The sequence below is a fragment of the Lemur catta genome, chromosome 20, assembly GCF_020740605.2.
Source record: "Lemur catta isolate mLemCat1 chromosome 20, mLemCat1.pri, whole genome shotgun sequence".
Taxonomy (NCBI): domain Eukaryota; kingdom Metazoa; phylum Chordata; class Mammalia; order Primates; family Lemuridae; genus Lemur; species Lemur catta.
In genome coordinates, this window is record NC_059147.1 from 6,615,328 (window position 1) to 6,634,344 (window position 19,017).

The window sequence follows — 19,017 nt, forward strand, 5'->3', positions numbered from 1 at the left end:
TGAGGGTGAGGAGCTTGGCAAAGGTTCGCTCGGCCCCAGAGCCATTTGGGGCCCTGTAGTTCCAGAGGACCCCATGGCATCCTCTTACAAAAAGGAAGGTTATGGGTTTAGGGGAGGGCAGGGAGGAAGAAGGGAGGGGCTCCCAGGCCCCATGCTCAGCCCTCCCCTCCCCTCCCCTTTTCTTTCTGAGGCCAGCTCCATTCTCTTAGGGCCTGACCTGCCAACCTCAGAGAATGTGTTGTCACCAGGCCTTCTTCCCCCCAGTGTCCTCCCTGGAGAGACCCAGGACAATGGATGGAGGAGCCTTGTCTCTTGTCCCTGCCCCACCAAGGGAACAGCGTCTGAGGGTAGTGGGCGGCAGGCAGCGTGGGAGCGCTGGCCCTTTGCTGCTGTGTTGCAAACGCTCCTGGAAAGGTCAGTCCTGCCGTGCTGCCCGGTGAGTTCTTCAAGGAGTTGGCCTGATGCCTGAAGAGTGCAGGAGCCATGGAGGGTGGTATGCAGGAGAGGGGCACGGCCCCTCCTGAGCATGTTTCCACTGATGGGAAGTCACAGAGACAATGATATTGACAAGACCAACCCCTCCCGAGAGCCCACTCTGAGCCGGGCACTGTGCGCCATTTGCAGATGAAGGAAGCGAGGGTGAATGGTTGGCCACGACCATCCAGCTGGCAAAGGAGGAAGTCAGAGCCGCCTCATTGGGCCTAGAATTCCTCTCCAATTGCTTCAGATGTATTTGATTCATTTCCTAGCAGTAGCTCTCTGAGGACAGTGCTATAATCCCCATTTACAGATGAGAAAACTGAGGGCAAATGGTGGAGCCAGGAAATGCTAATGTTCTACAAGGTCTTTGCTTCTCTCAGATACCCATGGAAGGCAGAAGGTCTAGGCAAAGAAGGAACAAGTTTCTTTATCAGAAGCAAGACTTGCTTCTGGGAAGAAGGATCTCAGGGGAAGCCTCAGTCTTGACATTCCTGGGCTAAGCCCCAGGGCTTCATACATACCTTGATGGTGAGCACTTAATGTGTTGTAATTTGTCTGTTCTGCCACAGGGTCAGCATGTACAGTTGTGCAGGTTATGCACTGTGCAATTCCAGGAGTTACATGGCATAGACCTGGGGGACCCATCTTGCAGCCTGTGAGACTGTGTACAGTGGTGGCCGCGTGCAAGGGCTTGGCTGACAAGCAGTGGGGTTTGGATCTAGTCTCTGCGACTTTGTTGAGTGGCTTTGTTATTCGTGTTGAGCCCATTTCCTCATCTGTAAGGTGGAGATGGTAATCACAGTCTCTGCTTCCTAGGGACTGTCAGAGTCGCTGGAGATAACAAACCCTGTACAGCCCTTCACACAGGGCCTGGTGCTAGTGAGGCCTGAGTACAGTGTAGTTTCTGGAACCTGCATCTCCCTGTCTGGACTTGAGGGCAGGCCAGGGCCCTGATTCATTCTTGCATCCCTGTGCCCAGCCCTGTCCGCACGTGGAAGGGACTGGTCGCCCATTTGCCAAGGGACTGGAGGAAGAATGCTGAGGGTGGTGAGGGTATTTGGGGGATGCTGGTGCAGCAGGGACCAGTCTGGCACCACCCCCCTGTTTCCCAGCGGCCTGGGGCCTGGTCGGGTTCTTTGCCTTCCCAACACCTTCCCTGCCTCCGACATGTTCTCTGGGACGAGTTCACCCACCAGAGTGGGTGCTGAGCACAGGCTGGGTTCCAACAGAGGCACGTTTCATTTGGCCTGCACCATGACTTAACATTTTTTAAATAATTTGGAGATTTCACCTAGAAACCTGGATTTCCAGCTATTCTTGAAAAAAATTGAAAGGTCTAGCAACCCTGAGCCCTTGGCCCATAGCTGATGTGGAGCAGCAGCTGTCCTTTCGTGCTGGGCATGTGCCAACCAGTTTGCCACCAAGTCTCTGTGCTCTACATCCCTCCTTTACGTCGCCCCCCCTTCCCCTGGTGAACCCGCGACCCCTGGCTCTCTGGAGCTCCCGGGCAGGCCCAGCGACCTCTCAGGTCTTGGTCTGGCAAGTCACGGCCACGCCAGGGTCTCCGTCTGTGGAATGGGTGTACCCCGCCCGGGAGGATCTGTGGGTGGGGACGCCCTCCAGACGTGCCGACGCTCATGGCCAGGACTCCGGCGCAGCGACCTGCCCACTTTCTTCCTCCCCCTGCCTCCGCGAGCTAGCGCTAGCGAGGCTGCTGCCTTGTTTTGGGACGCAAACATACACACGGTATTAGAACCCCAGATCAAAGGCGGCGTCCCACGGCCTGCCTCTCAATGGTCCCTTTGTGCAGGCGGAAGCCTGCGAGAGAGTTAGAATCCAGGCAGAGCGGGAGGGGCGGGGGGGGGGCTCAGTACAAAGATACTTGTCACCGGCAGAAGTCCGCAGAAATGATGTTAAAAGAGGCGCCAGGTGGACGAGGTACCCCAGCTCGCTGTTGGAAGATGCAAATGGAGAATTCTCAGCTCTGCGGAGGAGAAGAAAACACCTGTCCCTTGTGGTCTCAGAGGAAAGGGAGGACAGTGGCTGGGGGCATGGGCTGCAGGCTGCGTCTGCCCTCCTGCCCTCGCTGGGGGTGGGTGTGATAAGGGCAAAGACTTCTTAGAGCCATAAGGTGGTAGTGACCTTCTCTTGGGTCATAAGAAACAAAATGACCTTTTCTATGGGAGGGAGGGGGCCTTGGGGAAGGCCAGGAGATGCCGTGGGGGACAGTGTCACCTCTGGCCTGATGGCCTGTTTGTTCAGCCATTCAGGCCTACAGCAAACGTTTCAAAAGCCCCTACTGTGTGCAGGCAGGGCGAGGATTAACTCGGGGCCAGGCCCACAAGCCGGGCGCGTGCCCGCTACAGCCGGCAGGTCAGAGAGAGCTGGCATCCACCGCGCCCTCGCGGTGCCCTTGCGCTTCACACACGTTGTCTCATCTGTCTCTGGGGCTGGTTTGAACAAAGACGTGCTTTGAGAGTTCAGATGTGCGGGGAGAGGGGTGGTGGGCAGGTACTGAGGAGGGGCTTCTCCAGGAGGGGAGGAGGAGTTAAGAGGCCGCCGTGGTGCTGAGAGGTGCAGGAGACAGGCAGAACTGGCAGGTGTTGGCGCTTGCTGCCCTCTAAACTGTGCAGGGCCCAGGGCTCTCTCCTGGGCCCTCCTCTCCTCCATCCGCACTCACTCCCCAGGGATCTCGTCCAGCGTGGGGCTCTCCGTTCCATCCCTGGGCTGGTGACAGCCAGTGCACACCTCCAGCCCGCAGCTCTCTCAACTCTAGGCTCACAGATCCAACTGCCCACTTGATCCCGCTGCTCAGAAACTCAACAGGCCTCTCAAAATAACATGTTCCAAACGGAGCTTGCGTCCCGCTTGCCCTGTGGACCAGCTGCACCCACAGGCTTCCTCGCCTCGGTCAATGGCAGCTCCATCCCTGCCGTTGCTCAGGCCCGTGACCTTGGAGTCTTCCCTAACTCCTCTCTGTCTCTCCCACCCCACGTCCAGTGAATTAGTAGATCTGTCGCTTCTAATTCCAGAGCATATTCAGCATGCAGCTGCTTCCACCTGCCCCACTGCTATCACCCTGCTCTTAGGCCCCATCTGCTCAGGCGTGGCCTCCCACCATCGCCCCACAACCCACACTCTGTTCCCCACACCGCAGTCCAGTTGCTCTAGGTCACGACTGTCCTGTAACGGGCCCCGTCTCCCTCAAGGAAAGCTAAAGCTCTTGCCGAGGATCACAAGGGTCTCATGATCTGGCCCTGTCACCTCCAACCACATCTTCTTCCACCTACTCCCAAACCCTCACTCTCTCTGCTTCAGAGCCTGTGGCTTCTTTGCTGTTCCCAAACTATTCACAGCACGTCCCTACCTCAGGACCTTTGCACTTGCTGCTCTCTCTGCCTGGACCCACTGTCCCCTGACATCCTCATGGCTCCCTTCCACAACTTCAAGTCCTTGCTCCAAGCCTACCCTCTCTGATCTGTCTACCTGGAACTGTAACCCCCTGCCCTGATATTTCTTCCTTCTCTTTCCTACTTGATTTTTCCCCCATAGACACACCATCTGTTTCACTGACTTATTTATTTATTGTCTGTCTTCCCCACTAGAATGTAAGCTTTATGAGGACAAGGATTTTTGTCTGTTTTGTGGACATGAGAACCTGGTATAAATTAGGCTCCTGGAAAAATCTCTGTTGAATGACAAGATTAATAAAAAATGACACCTTTATTTCTTGGTTCCCTCCGTCGTGACATCTGTCTCTCCCGCTCCTCCCCAGTGTTACTCAATGCAGCGTTGAGCAACATGACCCCATTAGCTGCTGGGAAAGGTTAACGCTCTAGAGCCCCACAGTGCGCATGCTCCACAGGCCAGCCGCGCCGCCTCTCCGGGGAGCTTGCTAGCAATGCACGTGCCCGGGCTCCACGCGCGCTGCGTTTTCACCAGGTCCCAGCGGATTCGCAGGCACGCCAAATTCCCCGGAGCTCTCTGACCCCACCCAAGAAAGAGGGACTAAGGGTCTTCCAGGGACCCAGGGTCGGGACACACGGGCAATAATATTAGGGACCGAACAGCCTGTGTGTCTCTGTCCCGTGGTTTACTATCCTTCCTTCTTTCTAACGGCTCCTGCTCCTGCTTCTTTCTGCTTGCTCGTGCGCCCTCTCGGGGACCCCAAGCGGCTGCTCCAGCCTCTGGGACTGTAGAGCCCTGCAGCTTTGGAGACCCCCCGGAAGTGGACCCCAGGCCCTGGGCCTCTCTGTTCAAATTCTACAAAGACATCCTGATTGGTCAGGCTCACGGGCCAGGCATCCAATCAGCTGTGGCCGAGGAGAGAAGGGGTCATGGGTCATGCCTCACCAACCCGGTGGCAGGCACCACCCTGAAGCTGTGTCCCGTGTGACGGAAAGAGGAAGAGGAGGAAGCCAAGCTGGAAGGGAAGGCGGGTGATGCAGGCGGGTTACCCATGAGCTTCGCCAGTGACTGCTTTTCCTTCACTGCTTAGGAAGCCCCATGTTCCAGTGTGGAGCCTCCTGCATTGCAAGTGTCCACCTGCGCAGAGGCCTGGAAGGGGACGAATATGTCTTAAAACACATTAAACGCACACCACGGACACATGCGGATGTTCTCATTCAGGGAGCTCTTTCACACTGGCTCCGTCCTCACGGGGCGCTCCTTCCTACCACCCTCTTAGTCTAGGCCCCTGGAATTGTTAGGGCAAGTGTTAGCGGGTGGTCCCGAGGACAAACCAGGCGGCACACGGAGAGTCGGAGAATCAACGTTTATTCGCCGGCGGGCTCAGAGGGGTCTCGCCACCAAATTCTGAGCACCGTCTACCCAATTTTTTCCATTTTTATTAAGTTGGGGTGATCCAAGTGGAGGGGGTCTCAGGTGACTAATGCCCGCCAGGCAATAGGTTAGGTTAGTGTTTTGCACCAGGTAATTAGGTTTAGTGTTATGCTGATGTGCTAGATGTTAGGTTAGTGATATGCTAATGTGCCAGGGGTTAGGTTAGTGTCTTGCACCAGGTAATTAGGTTTAGTGTTATGCTGATGTGGGTCTTCCGTGAGGGGTGCGGGTCTCAGGTGGCTGCTGTGCCAACAAGTAACAGATGGGGGTTTTCCTTATCAGAGTTAGTACTTAGAATTTCTGATTGGAAGAAACCTGAGAAATCATCTGGTCTAGTGTTTCCCAAAGCATGTTTCATGAACACTTGAACTTTCCAAATAGAGGTCCCCGGTCTGGTTTAAGAAACCCTGCTAACAATGCCCTCTTCTTAGAGAATTACAGAGCTTGGCCACTCCATGAAGGCTCTGACAAGTCCCGCAGAGAAAGAACTTGTCTCCCTTGGCTAAGCCAGGGCTGCCCAGAGTTTCTCATGGAGCTCCCTCCTCCAGCCTCCCCAGAAGCCGATGCTCTGAACTTGCGAAAACACCCTAGATCTGGGAAGAGTTGGCGGCACAAAAATTCAATTCAATTCGACCGGCATTTAGAGGGGTCTCAAGCAGCTGTCTTCTGGGGCCTCTCTCCTTTAGGACCCAAGCAGAGTGACCTGGGACCGCATCCCTTGTTCTGGGGGAAGCCCAGCCTCCCCTGCCTCCTCTCCGAGGCCTGGTGGCTCCTCTCGCTGGCTGCCTGTCCCTCCCACCCTCCTCCTGCCGAGCATCCCCACTCTGCAGGTTGCCAGTGGCCTGTCGCCCCCTCAGGAACCTGTGTGGGGCTGTCTTTCTGCTTCCTTCCTCCTGTCCTGTGGCATTAACCTGGGGATGTGGTTAGGATTTTGCCAAGGACTTGGGGGAACGGAGGGAGATCACAGCATAGAGCTGAACAGGTGACAACTGCCCTTCGCATGTCAGTGCTCACTGTCCTGAAAGTGAGCTGGCCGCTCCCCACCTCACTGGATGTGCCCTTCTTAGGCCTGTACTATCACAGTCTTCTCATGCTGGACACCTCTCTTCCCTCCCTCCAAAAGGCCTGCTACATTCTCATGCAGAGCAGTTCAACTCTCCCCTCGTCATCTGGCCTCCAGGCCCCTTAGCAATGCCGAAATCACCAGGGAACTGTGAAGAAGCAACTCCAGGGACCTAGGAGGAACCAGCGGGAACATAGGTGCTAATTTTTCCCTTAGTATGTCCCAGATCTTATTCTTGGCAGCCCTCCCCTCCTCTAACTGACCACACACACCCCTGGGCCAAGGTGGGGCAGGATGGGGTTCTCGTCTTCCATGCAGAGCACCTACAGGCGGTGCTGTGTCGGGCACTGCATCCAGCCAGGCAAGTCAGGTGAGACGTCAAGAAGGCCGGACCCTGGGAGGGAAACTTAGCTTAATGGTTAAAAAATAAATGGAGATAGGGAGGGGGAAGGGAAACCTTGGCAATTCAGAGCAGAGAAGAACTCTTCAGGTTGGAAGGTCAAGGAGGGCTTTCTTTAGGAAGTGGAATTTGAAGGGGGCCAGGTCAGATGGCTTAACTTGGGGACAAGTGGGGGGGGGGGCAATCAACCAGGGTGATGTGGTTTAAAAAAAAAATCTCCCAGCGCTACATCTGACAGATTTCACCTAAGCCAGTCTTGCTAAATCTCAAGCCCCATGAAACCCGTTTCTGTTATAATCTCTCTCTCTTATCTCCTCCTTGCCTTCCTTTCCCATTCTCCTCCCCCCAAAGGATGGGAAATCTTCAAAGAAAAAGATGTGTCACTGTTAAGTATACAGCCCAAGAAATGGGCCAGATAAATTATTAAAACACATAAAAAGACAGTGAGTTGTGGGGTGGGAAGCCCTTGGAGGCCGAGTAGCCACCCCAGGTGGACAGCACTCTGGTGGCCTCTGGGGAGCCCCTCCGCAGAGCACTGGACGACATTTCCCCACAAGGGCCTTGCCCCAGGGGCGGGTGGGGCGGGGGTGTCCCATTCCAATAGCAGCGTTGTCCCAGGCGCCTGCTGGGCGGGGAAGCGCCAGGGTGAAGGTGGAGGGGCCTCTGTGTCTGGGCTGGACATTTGGGATTTGCTCCCCCCAAGACTCAGACTGCTAACTGCAGAGTTTTAGTTCTTGCTTTTATCTCTTTTTGAACTGCAAAAAGAAATTCCCAAGGGGAAGAGGGGATACTTTTTTCTCACGAAAGAAGAAAGCCACGACCGGTTTAAGAAAGTAACCAACTTTCTAGGCAGTGTGAGAAAGAACTCTCGGAGTTTTCCTTTGATTTAGATGTATCCGGGCACAGGTGAGGAGTAGGGGTGAGAAACCCAAGCAAATTCTCTTTCCTTTTGAGGGGGTCTGAAGGAAGGCTCCCACTCTGATTCAGAGACTCATAGCCCCTGCCTTCCTCCTACTTCTGACCCCAAAATTTTGCTCTGCTTTTCATGTTTCTATAGCTCAGGGGCTCTCACTTTGTCACTCTGCCACATCTGGGGCTGGGTAATTCTTTGTTATGGGTGGGCTGCTCGTGCATAGTAGGATGTTTAGCAGCAAACGTTGCCTCTCTATCCACTAGATGCCTCCAGACATTGCCATATGTCCCCTGGGGGGAAAAATGGCCTGCTGTCAGCTCCTTATGGGATGGAAAGAAAAAAAAATTGCCCATGGTAGCTGGTGTTGCCTTCTAACCTACTGCACTATTTACTCATTCATTGTGTTTATTGTTTCTTGCCTATCTTCCCCCACCCCAGGAGAGTATGAGCTCCATGAGAGTGGCAAGTGTCTATTTTGTACAGTGATGTATCTTAAGGGCCTTGTCACATACCTGCCACTTAATATTGTTTCCAAATGGGGAACTCTCTCTCTAATGGTAGAATGTTAGCTTTGGACAACTTGATACAGTGGAAATAAACATGGGCAATGAAATCAGCAGATTCAGGTTCAGTTCCTAATTGGGCCACTGACTAGCTGTGTGACCTTGGGCAAGTGACTTCACCTCTCTGAGTCTAATAGGTTCTGTCCTTTCTACAGTGAGTCTGCATCAGAGAGTGGTTGTGAGGTTTCTACATGATACAGGACAATGACTGGAACATAGTAGGTACTGAATAAAGAACTGCAATATAAAAATCACAACAGTAATATTTTCTTCTGGTCCCAGCACTCCACAAATGAAACCACCCTGCCAATAGCATTAATGTACCTGCTTATAAGATCAGCCTTCATTTCCACCAAAAACGGTGTGTAAAAAAGGAAGCTTAGAGGATGAAAGTAAGACACTGTGGGATGAAGAGATTTATGACTCTGGAGGGTCACGAGTTCCCAAAGTCCTTTTGAGACAGGGAGATGCTCCAGAGCTGTGCTGCCCAGTATGGGAGCCACTAGCCACAGATCACTTGCAAGGTGGCTAGACTGGGTTGAGATGTTTTAAGTGCAAATAAATACACACTGAATTTTAAAGACCTCGTGTAAAACGAAGAATGTAAAATATCTTACTATATGTTGAAATTATACTATTTTGGATATACCTGTGCCCTCAGTATCTGTGGGGACTGGTTCCAGGACTCCCTCAGATCCCAAACTCCTCGGATGCTAAGTCCCTTATATACAACGTTCTGTGGCATTTGCATATGACCTGCACACATCCTCCTGTATACTTTAAATCATCTCTAGATTTCTTAACACATACAATACATTGTGTTGTATGTGTTAAGAAATCTAGAGATGATTTAATGCTATGTGAATAGTTGTTATGCTGATTTTTAAAATTTGCTTTATTTTTTATTATTGTATTATTTTTAATTTTTTTCCCCAAATATTTTCAGTCCATGGTTGGTTGAAGCTGAGGATGCAGAACCCGTATACAGGGAAGGCTGATTGGATTGTAGTACATAAAATATACTGTTAATACTAATTTCACCTATTTCTTTTTACTTTTTAAAAATGTGGCTGCTAGAAAATTTAAAATTACAAATACGGCTCACATTATATTTCTATTGGACAGTGCTGCTCTAGGGAGACGGCAAAAAGGGCAGAATTGAGCCTCTATTTTACAGATCGTAAAACGGAGGCTCACACAGGGAATTCACTGCAAAGGGCAGGGCTGGTCTCCTCGCTCTGAGCTCGGGTTTTCCCTTCCCAACCCAAACTGCCTGGTACCAGGATGAGCTTAACACAGGCCCACGGGTCCCCGGCAGAGCAGGCGTGCTCTCTGAGAACCACGAAGGTGGGGTGGAACCCCTTGATGTCGCCCTCCCCTCCGCAGAGACCTCCCCAGACAAAACAAACAAGCCCTGGGGTCTGGCGAGCTGCAGGGGAGCGGAAACCAGGGAAGATCAAAGGCCCAGCGGTTACCCCCTTCCGGCCGCGCAGCTTGGCAGTGCGCCCCGACCCTGGCGGGCACCCACGGGCCTCGCACGGACGAGGACATGCGAGCGACTGGCTGACTCGGGGCTTTTGGACACTTGTCATCGCCAGGAGTGCGCTGGGCCCACACTGGCCCGAGGTGTAGCTGGGGCCTCTCCTGGACTCTGAAATAAACTAGAGGGGTCGTGGAGGGAGGGGGCGCGGGGAGGGTAACGAATACTTTTTGTAGAAGGCAGGTCCTGGGGAGACTGGGGCAGTGCCATACCGCGGGCAGCAGGCGCGCTGCAGCTCGGGTCTCCTCTCCTGACCTCAGTTTCCCCAGCTGTAAATTGGAGCCTTCAAGTCCCGCCAGGCGCGCTTCGAGGGAAGGCGCAGTACTGTTGGCGAGGGACAGGCTGTCTACAAAAGGCAGAACCCAAGAGGTGTGTGTCCCAATACGCGTCCTGCACGGAGCCTCCGCACCGGGCCCCGCCCCAGCCCTGGCCCCAGACCGCAGCCCGAGGAGGCGCGGCGCTGAGTCCCGCCCCGCCCCGCCGGCCCCGCCCCTCGGGCCCCGCCCCGCCCCTCAGGCCCCGCCCCCCGCCGCGGCCGCCCGGCCTTTGATGCGCCGCGCCGGCCAATGGGCGCGCGGGGAGGCGCGGGCCGCGGCGGCGGGCTGGGGGCTCGGCGCGCCCGGGCGTCAGTCGGGCCGCGGCGACGGCGGCAGGAGCGCGTCCCGGCGCCGCCTCGGGCTCCGCTGGGCTCGCGGACTGCTCCGGGAGGAGGGGCCGGGCGAAGCGCGGGGCCGGCGGGCCGGGCGCATGGCTTAGGGACGCCCCCGCCGCACCCCCAGCATGGGGAAACTTCACTCCAAGCCGGGTCAGTGCCCCAGCCCGCGCGCCGGCCCCCGCCCCGCCGCCCGCAGCGCCGCCGTTGCTAACTCTCTCCCTCTCCTTTCTTTCCGGCTCCCGCCGCCGCCGCCGCCGCGCGATGGTGCCTGCAGCCGCCGTGTGCAAGCGCAGGGAGAGCCCAGAAGGTAGGGGCGCGCGGGGCACCGGCCCCGGGGACGGACGGGGAAGCGCCGCGGACGCGCCGAATGGCCCAGCCCGCCGGATCTTACTACCAGGGCCACCTTCCACCCCAACTCCGGCCGCCAGTCCCCCAAACCTGTTCCCGGAGCAGCCTCTGAGCCCCCTCGGCTGTCCCTCCCGCCCGCTCCCCGCGGTCCTGCGCTCCCACCGCGGACCCTCAACCCCCTCCCGCGTCCCTACCCACCGCGCTCCCTGCGCCCCCTCTTCAGACCCTCAAGCGCCTCCCCCGAGACCCTGCTCCCCTCTTTCTGGCCCCCAGAGCCTTCTCCCGAGATCTTGGCTCCTGCGCCCCCTCTCCTGACCCGCAGCCCTCTCTCCTCCGCAGTACTGGCCTCCAGCACTCCCTCCTCCGACCCCCCAAACCCCTCCTCCTGGGGTACTGCTCGCCCCTCTCCTCGCTCTTGGGGCTTCTTTGAACCCCCTTCTCCTGATTACCTGCATCTCTCTCTTGGATTCTGTCTCAGCTCTCGAACCCCGCTTCAGGCCCCGGATGCCTTTGCCCTGCGCCCTCAGCCGCGCCTACTGCTCCCCTCCGCTCCCTCTCGGGTAACTTTTGGCCCCACGGCCAGACTCAGGGGCTTTATGTTGTCCCCGCCCTAGGTGACAGCTTCGCTGTGAGTGCTGCTTGGGCTCGGAAGGGCATTGAGGAGTGGATCGGGAGGCAGCGCGGCCCGGGCGGTGTCTCAGGACCCCGACAGCTGCGGTTGGCCGGCACCGTTGGCCCAGGCACCCGGGTACGATCCCTACCCCACCCCGGGGAGTGAGTAGGGTCTCCATGCCTACTCACCCCAACTTTTAGACTCTCCTGCACAGCTTCTGGGTCTAAAAATCCCTTCTTCGCTGTCCCCTGCCCCATCAAGATGATGGTGTACACTCCTCCTCCCCCTTGGGGAACCTAAAGGCAGGCTGGCACCAGTCTCCTGCCCAGTTGGGGACAGAGGGATGCCTGGGGGGAAGGTTCTAGGTGAGGAGGTGGTGCAGGTCCAGCTGATGGGGAAGCTTGGCTGTGCTGGAGGGATTTGGGGGCCTGCTCTACCTTCTTTCTGCAGCCAACATTCAAAGGTGGAGCTGGAGGGGGGCTAGGGAGAAAGGGGAGGTATCGGGGGTGTCTGGGGGAGGGCAGGGTTGTACTGGCCCCAGGATCTTGTGATCACCTCTGAGCGTGTTCCGATTGTCTGTGGCATTCATCCGTGCCAGCCATCCAGGAACCCCAGTAGAGCAGGCTGCCTTCGGGGTGACAGAGCCTGGGGGGCAATGAGATCCGGCACACCCCTTACTTGGCCCACAAGGAGAGAGAAGGCCTCATTCTACTGTAGCCTGGGCCCACCCCTGAGCCTTCCCCCCAGGGGTCCCCAAGGTTGGAGTTGTTCCCGGAGGAGCAATACGAGTGATGGGATTGAGTGAGTCCAATCCCAGCTCCTGGCCTGGGACTGGTGTTCACAGATGTCCTGTGAGCTCCAGAACTCTGCACGGGGCTTTCAGGTGGTCTGCGTGGAACTCTCGCAAGCTGAGGATCAAAGGATGAATCAACTTTTTGATGTGACATTTAATTTTTTTTTTTTTAACTTAGAGGGGGAACAGACTGAGTCTCAGGTCTGGTTAGTTCTTTGGTCTTGTCCATGGGCTGGGGAGAGGCCAGTGGAGTCTTCAGATGTGCGTGTGTTATTTGGGTGACGGGACCTGGCAGGTCACTTGCAGAGGCCAGGTGGGGAGGTGGGCCTTTGGATAAAGTCGATTCCTGTGTGTGTATGAAATAACCTCTGTGTCGGGGAGAAGCCCCCCTCTGCTCCTCCGCCCCTACTGCTTAGCTGGGGGCTTTCTCTTCTCCATTCTTCTTCATCTGTTGGCTGGGGCAGAATTGGAGCTGCTGTCCCCAGTAAAGGTCAGAACTTGGTGGGTGGGGGGCGCTGCCGTTGAGGCCCTTTAAAAACAGAACTACAAACTTCCCCTTCTTCCCCGACCATTTCTAGTTTTTGATCTACTTATTTATTTAAAGGCCAATGAAAATGATCCAATTTAGCCATATGAACAAATGCATTTGCAGCTCCAGACAGAGGCCAACTGAGTGGATTTCCATTAATCAAGTTTTGGGTTTTTTCAGCCTGTTTATTTTTACAAAGTATTCCTGCAGAATGACATTTATTTGCAGTCCCTTTTTTTTCCCTTTCCTAAACTGCCCAGCAGCTTGCTCCATGCTAGAGGGGAAACTTGAAATACCGCGAGGGCTTACTTCAATTGACTTTTATCTTCAAAGCCATAACAAATGTTACCCGCATGTTTTTGGTGGGTCTCCTTGGCATCCAGTCTGGGAGGATGGGAGGGAGGAGGAAGGAAGGAGAGGAAAACAAAAGTCTGTCGTTTTTAATTAAATAGTAGTGTTCCCAGCAAGAGGAATGTGAGCCTGTAAAAGTTGCCATTGGGGGAAGTGCGGGAGGGTGGGGAGGGGGCCCCAGCTTAAGTCTGTGGCTTTGGTGAAGTCACGGAATTTTGTTGCCTGGTTTCTTCCCCCAGCTGAGGACAGCATGGGATGTGCTCACCACCCCCCCTCGTCCCCTCTCTCATAGAAACGCTGAGGGGTCATTAGTGTTTGTTCAAAGTACTTTTGAAGATGTGAGGCACTGAGCCATTGGCGTGACATGTGTCAGGTGGTGGGAGGGTGGGCCCCAGCCATCAAAGCTGTTGGGGGGGAGCCTCTGCCTCTTTGAGAGTGTTCTTGGTGACTGGGACCCCGGACGCCTGGTTCTCACTAGCCATGGCCCCAGATGGCCCAGCTGGCCAGGCTGCAGAGGGGGGGGGCATAGCACGTCCACCCAGGGGGAGCCCGAGAGTGTTGGGGGCCTCCAAGCTGTTTCAAGTACCTGGAGGAATATTTTAAATCTTCAGAGTTACCTATTTTTTTTTTTTTTATTTTTTACTGGAAAAAAATAACTAGGACATCCAACCCGTGATTTCACAGATATTATTGCTTAGGATGAAGCTAAGTAGAAAGAGATAGTCCAATCTCGAGTCCACTCAGAGAGAAATGTTCAGTGCAGGCGGTCGGAACTGTGAATGTGGGAGGGGAGTGCCTGCAGCCTGGGGGGCCGCACAGCACACAGCGGGCAGCCCTCACTCTGGCTGGACTTAGTTGCCATCAGCTCCGCGAGGCGGCTGGCAGGTTCTTCGTGAGGTCGTCAAGATGTAGGAGGGCGTGGGCGTCTGCTGGGGCCCGAGGGCTGGCAGAAGTCCTCCAACCAGCCCCAGGCCCATTTTGGGGATCTGTCTCTATTCCATTACCTGGTCTGTCACCAGGGTGGCTGGGGACACATTAGTGCTCATCCAACTGGCGTTATTGTTATTGCAGTGATAACTGCTATTTATTGAGTGTCTGTATATGGGCAGCACTTTGCTTATGTTATCTTAATCTTCCCCATAACCCTCTGGAGCTGACAGCCGGCTGGTGTGGACTGTGTTTCTCCCTCTCTGGAGCACTTTCTGGGACGAGGGAAGTTGTGTGTGAGGAAGCCCTGTACCAGAGCATCCGCCTGGAGGGTGCTGCATTCACTAGTTCCTGGAGAGTCGGTGCCACCAGTGCTGAACGCTTTGAGAGGAGCTGGGCTGGGGCAGGCAGAGGGCAGAGTGCCTCCTGCGTACCTGCCTCCTCCCCTCTTGGTAACTGTTCTGGGTGGGGCCAAGTTGCATGCAAGGTCTGGGGGTGTGAGAGGGTGACCGCACTGGCACTAAACTAAGCCTGTCCTAAATACAGAAATGAATGTGGTCAGGCTCTGTCAGGATTAGTTGTCACCTTGTGCAAGCCATTTGATCTTTGCATACCTCAATTAGCTCATCTGCAAAATGGGTGTAATAATAGTCTCATCCCTTGTAGTGTTATGGCAGATAACTCTTCAAAGAGAGTGAAACCTGGGAAGGAAGGTACTGGGAGGTTCTCTGAGGCATTTGTAGGGGTGGAGATGGGGCCCCTAAGCAGGGAGGGGTAGGGCTGAGATGATGAAACCAGAGGCTCTCTGCCCCTCCCCCCTAACGTGACAGGCTCACATGGAGGGACACAGGCTAAAGCCTGGGCTTCTGCCCTTTCCATGGGGACATGGTGGAGTACAAGGGAGTATGAGCTCATGAGAGGCGTACAAGTACCGTGAAAGAAGACCAGTAAACTGAGCAACATACATGGCAGAGAACAATGTGCTAAACAGGATTAGAAAGTAAACTAAGTACAATAATCTCAAAGATACATGAAGCTGCAACAGGCAGTTACAAAAGAAAATCAATTGGAAATACCGGGTGTGGAAAATAGAATGAATGAATAAAAAAGCTTGATAGATGGGTTGAATAGCATAGTGGACGCAGGCATCAGGAGGAGAGCGTTTGGAGGGGCAGAACCTGCGTGTGTACGTGTGTGCATATGTGAGCGTATACAACCAGATTTAAAGCAATCCCCTCCCTACCCCCTGGGTTGACCCTTTTGTTCCTTTGTAGCAGAGCTGCCTCAAGAAATAGGCTGAGAGCCGTGGTGCAGGCAAGCCCACCTCTGGATCAAAGGCGGCTGCCAGGCGGTTTGGTAATTTGATTAGGAGGCACCTAGTGCATTTTGATATTTGGGAAGATTAGGAGGGTGCAGGCCCCGTTGGAGCCCGCAGGGACGTGTGGGGCTGGGTGACAAGCTTGGAGGCTGGCCCAGCTGCTGCCCGAGTGCTGGATTCCAGGGGAATTACCCTTGAATGATACCAGTTGGCACAATTAAAAGGCCCCGTGTCTTCACCATATGGAAAGTGTTAGGCTTCTTTACGTGGTTTCAAAGCTATGTGCTGGGAGGTGGACTTGACATTTGAGGTAGAGCATAAATATTTGGTGTTTCAGAATTAAAAGATGATTTGCTTTGGGGAAGGACTCAGGGTGGAGGTGTTTGGGCCTCTGCTCGCTGGCGTCGTTAAGTTCTCCATGGAGGGTCTCTGCCCACCGGCACCCAGGGCCAGATTCATAGCCTAGTCCAGGCGCTTTCTGTACTCTTGGAGTGGGAAGCAGAGCCCAGGAGAGCTGCAGCTGGGCAGAGTACCAGCTGGGGCTCCTGGTTTTCAGTAGGTCTGGGTCCCTCAGGATGGGTGGGTGGCAGGGCAGAGATGTCACCTTCCTAGTGCTTTAACTCATCTGTGTGGTGTGGTCTCTGGAAGAGGCTTGAGGAGTGTCTTGGCCTCGCCTTGGAACTTTTCTTCTTTGAAAAGGAGGCTGGATCGATCCCCAGAGCTGGCTCTGTGTGTGACCTGTCCCCTGGGGTGCAGGGGACAGAGTTTCAGGATCTGTTGCCCCAGTGTGTTCAGGTTTTGGTAGGAAACCTAGGGAGAATCTAATCCAGGAGGCATCCACTGTGTGTCCTGCAAGGTCCTTGAACTTGGGGGACGTTTCCTCCCCTTGTCCAGTGGGGATGTCAGAAGTGGGGAGACAGGATGGGGATGGAAGGAAGGACAGTGTTCCTATTTGTACCAGGAAGCTCAGACACCCTCAGGGAGCACACTGTCCCCTTGTGGGCTTAAAACTTCAAGGCTGAAGTGTAACAACAAAAGGATCGCTTTCTGAATAAAACTTCTTCCCTGCGTTCTCCCCAGGGCAGAGTAGACCTCACCGTGCATCAAATGATGGAAGGAAGGAAGGAAAGAAGGAAGGAAGGAAGGAAGGGAGGGAGGGAGGAAGGAAGACAGATTAGGTCACTGCCCGCCTCCTCCTCCCCAGCTCCTCCGCCCCACCAGCTTGTCCCCTCACTGCTGCCTCCAGGCTCCATCTTTTTCTGGGTCCCACCGTCCAGAGTGGAAGAGTAGAATCAGGCCTTTTCTTTCAGGGGCTCAGCTCAATTAATTAATATGGATGCATTATTCTCAATAATGGATTATTATTAATTATTAGTTAACAATTCCCTAACCGTGCCAGGCCCTGGGGATACAGTGGAGAATGAGAACGATGTGGTCCCTGTGGGCCTGTGGCTTCCAGTCTAGCAGAGGAGACGGAGCAGCAGCGGTACCAGGCACACGTGTAGGCGCTGACGCCTGGGAGGAGCCACGGGGGGGACTGGTGGGACGTGCAGGAGAACTGCTGAGGGGTAGGGGAGACAGCTGAGGGGCAGGGGAGACAGCAAGGGGGGAGGGGAGGGAGGGGAGGAGCGACTGGGGCCCCAGGCTGGCCGCTGCCCTTGCAAGATGGGGTGGTCGTGTCTGGGGAGGCCTCTGGGTGAAGTTGGGCCAGGTGGTCAAGAAGGGGCTGTGGGCCCCAAGGGCTTTGTAGCCTGTGGGGACTGGAAGTTCTTCCCGGTACCATTTTCTTGGAGAGCCCCACATGTTGGTGGCTCTTGGCACGTTTGAGCTACTTGTCCCTCTGGACAAGTGTGGGGTAGAGAAGGGTGGGCAGTCCATGTACTTCCCTGGTGGCCCATGGGGGGACTTGGGAGCATCCCCCCAGCTGGGTGAACGGGCTGAGAGCCCCTGCTGCTGTGTTGGAGGGGTCAGCTGTGAGGCCAGAGGCTCCACCGTGGGGGGTGTGGAGGACCTGAGCAGGGGGTGGGCTGCTCAAGGGCCGGGGGAAAAGAGGCAGTGACAAGCCGTCCCCAGAGAGAACTCATCCTGCCCCAGAGCAGCAGCGAGCCTGTGCCTGAGGGAAGATGACCCTTGTGCTGGCTTTCCCTATCCGAGAAGGGACGTGAGGGTGACCTGCAGTCAAGGTGCTAGTGCAGTGGCCCACGGGGAGACCCCCGGCATTGGTGAGCCCAATACCCCAGAGGCCTCCCAGCTCATTGATCCTGCAGCCTCATCCAGTGGCTGTGGATTCACAACGGGCTTTGCTTTAGAAACTTTTGGAATTTTTAGGTTGCTGGTTGGATTCCAAAGCAGGCACTTCCGGCTGCCTCCCCGACTTCCCTGCTCACTCACACATGCTCCTTTAGTGGCTCTTGTCTCTCACAGACATTCTTTCCCTCCCTCTCCCTCCCTCTCCCCTCCCCCTCCCTCTCCCCTCCCCCTCCCTCTCCCCTCCCTCTCCCTCTCCCCCTCCCTCTCCCCTCCCCCTCCCTCTCCCCTCCCTCTCCCTCTCCCCCTCTCCCTCTCCCCCTCCCTCTTCTCCTCTCCCCGAGGAAGGAAAAAATTCAGTCTGTCACAAACAAAATATCTGCCATTCCATCGGAGGGAGAACTGAGGCAGGAGCCCAGAATATCCTGGAAGAAACGCCAGGGATAGCTGAAGGCCTCAGTTGTTTAATCTGGAAGGAAGACTTTGATGTCACCCTGCTCCGTTTATCCTGGGAAGCTGCCTGCTTCTTTATGGCCTCAGCCTCTCCGCATGAAGAATGGCCGAGTTGCTTCAGGGGCTGGCGGGGCCTGGTGGCTCCCGAAGGGCAGCCTGGTGATGTTGCCGCCAGTGCCAGGCCCAGGTGGGGTGGGGAGCCTTTTCTAAACAAGCACTTCCAGGGACATAAGTGATTCTTTGATAGCTTCCTGGGAAAGCAGAGGAGCCTGTTTATCCGTGTGGGCAGCAGTCACGGGGCCCTGGGAGGAAAGCCGCAGGTCCCTCCACTGAAGTCATCCTCAGCCTCAGAGCCGCGGCACGCACCCAGGGGCTCTCGCCAGCGCGGCTCAGCCCACCGGCGTGGGTCCTGGGAGTGTGTTTGTTTAGAGGGCTGCAAGGAATTGGTCTGGGCTTTGCTTTCTTGTGGGGCTACATGGGCTGTGGGGTGTGTGTGTGTGTGTTTGTGTGGCCTTGCGTGTGGCCGATGCCTTTCAGAGGACCCCAGGGTGGGCCCCACAGTGGCGTGGCATCAGCTAATGGCACTTCCCGCCCTTCTCTGGGCTTTGGATTCTCCAGCTGAGAAGTAGGATCAAATTATTATAATTTAGCAACTCTGTTGAATGTGGTCTAGTCAAGTCATTCATGCATCTGTAGTGGGTACCGAGTGCCTACTTTAGGCCAGGTATACATTTGGTCTGTAAATATAGTCCTTGTTTTCATGGAACTTACAATCTAGTAGGAAAAGATAAATATTTTCATAAATTGTACAACTTAAGTTGTGATATGTGGCTTAAAAAGGTACTGGGTGTTTTGAGAACATATACTAGGGATCAGAATCCATCAGGGTGGTTATTCATTCCAGAAATACTTGACTGCCTTCTCTAGCCCAGGCACTGTGCTTAGGATGTTGTAGGAACGGTGAGGACCAGGACATGGTTCC

At 55.1% G+C, this 19,017-nt stretch overlaps 1 protein-coding gene across 1 annotated transcript in view; it reads left to right on the plus strand.

Moving 5' to 3' along the window:
• Positions 1–10,364: 10,364 nt before the first annotated feature.
• The window catches only part of NKD1 (NKD inhibitor of WNT signaling pathway 1), an 80,583-nt gene continuing 71,930 nt past the window's right edge, over positions 10,365–19,017 (plus strand). Inside the window, exons 1-3 of the mRNA XM_045533250.1 lie at positions 10,365–10,606; positions 10,731–10,763; positions 11,419–11,552. Coding sequence (XP_045389206.1) covers positions 10,582–10,606; positions 10,731–10,763; positions 11,419–11,552 — 192 coding nt within the window. The 5' untranslated portion in view covers positions 10,365–10,581. The remainder of the gene's footprint in view (positions 10,607–10,730; positions 10,764–11,418; positions 11,553–19,017) is intronic.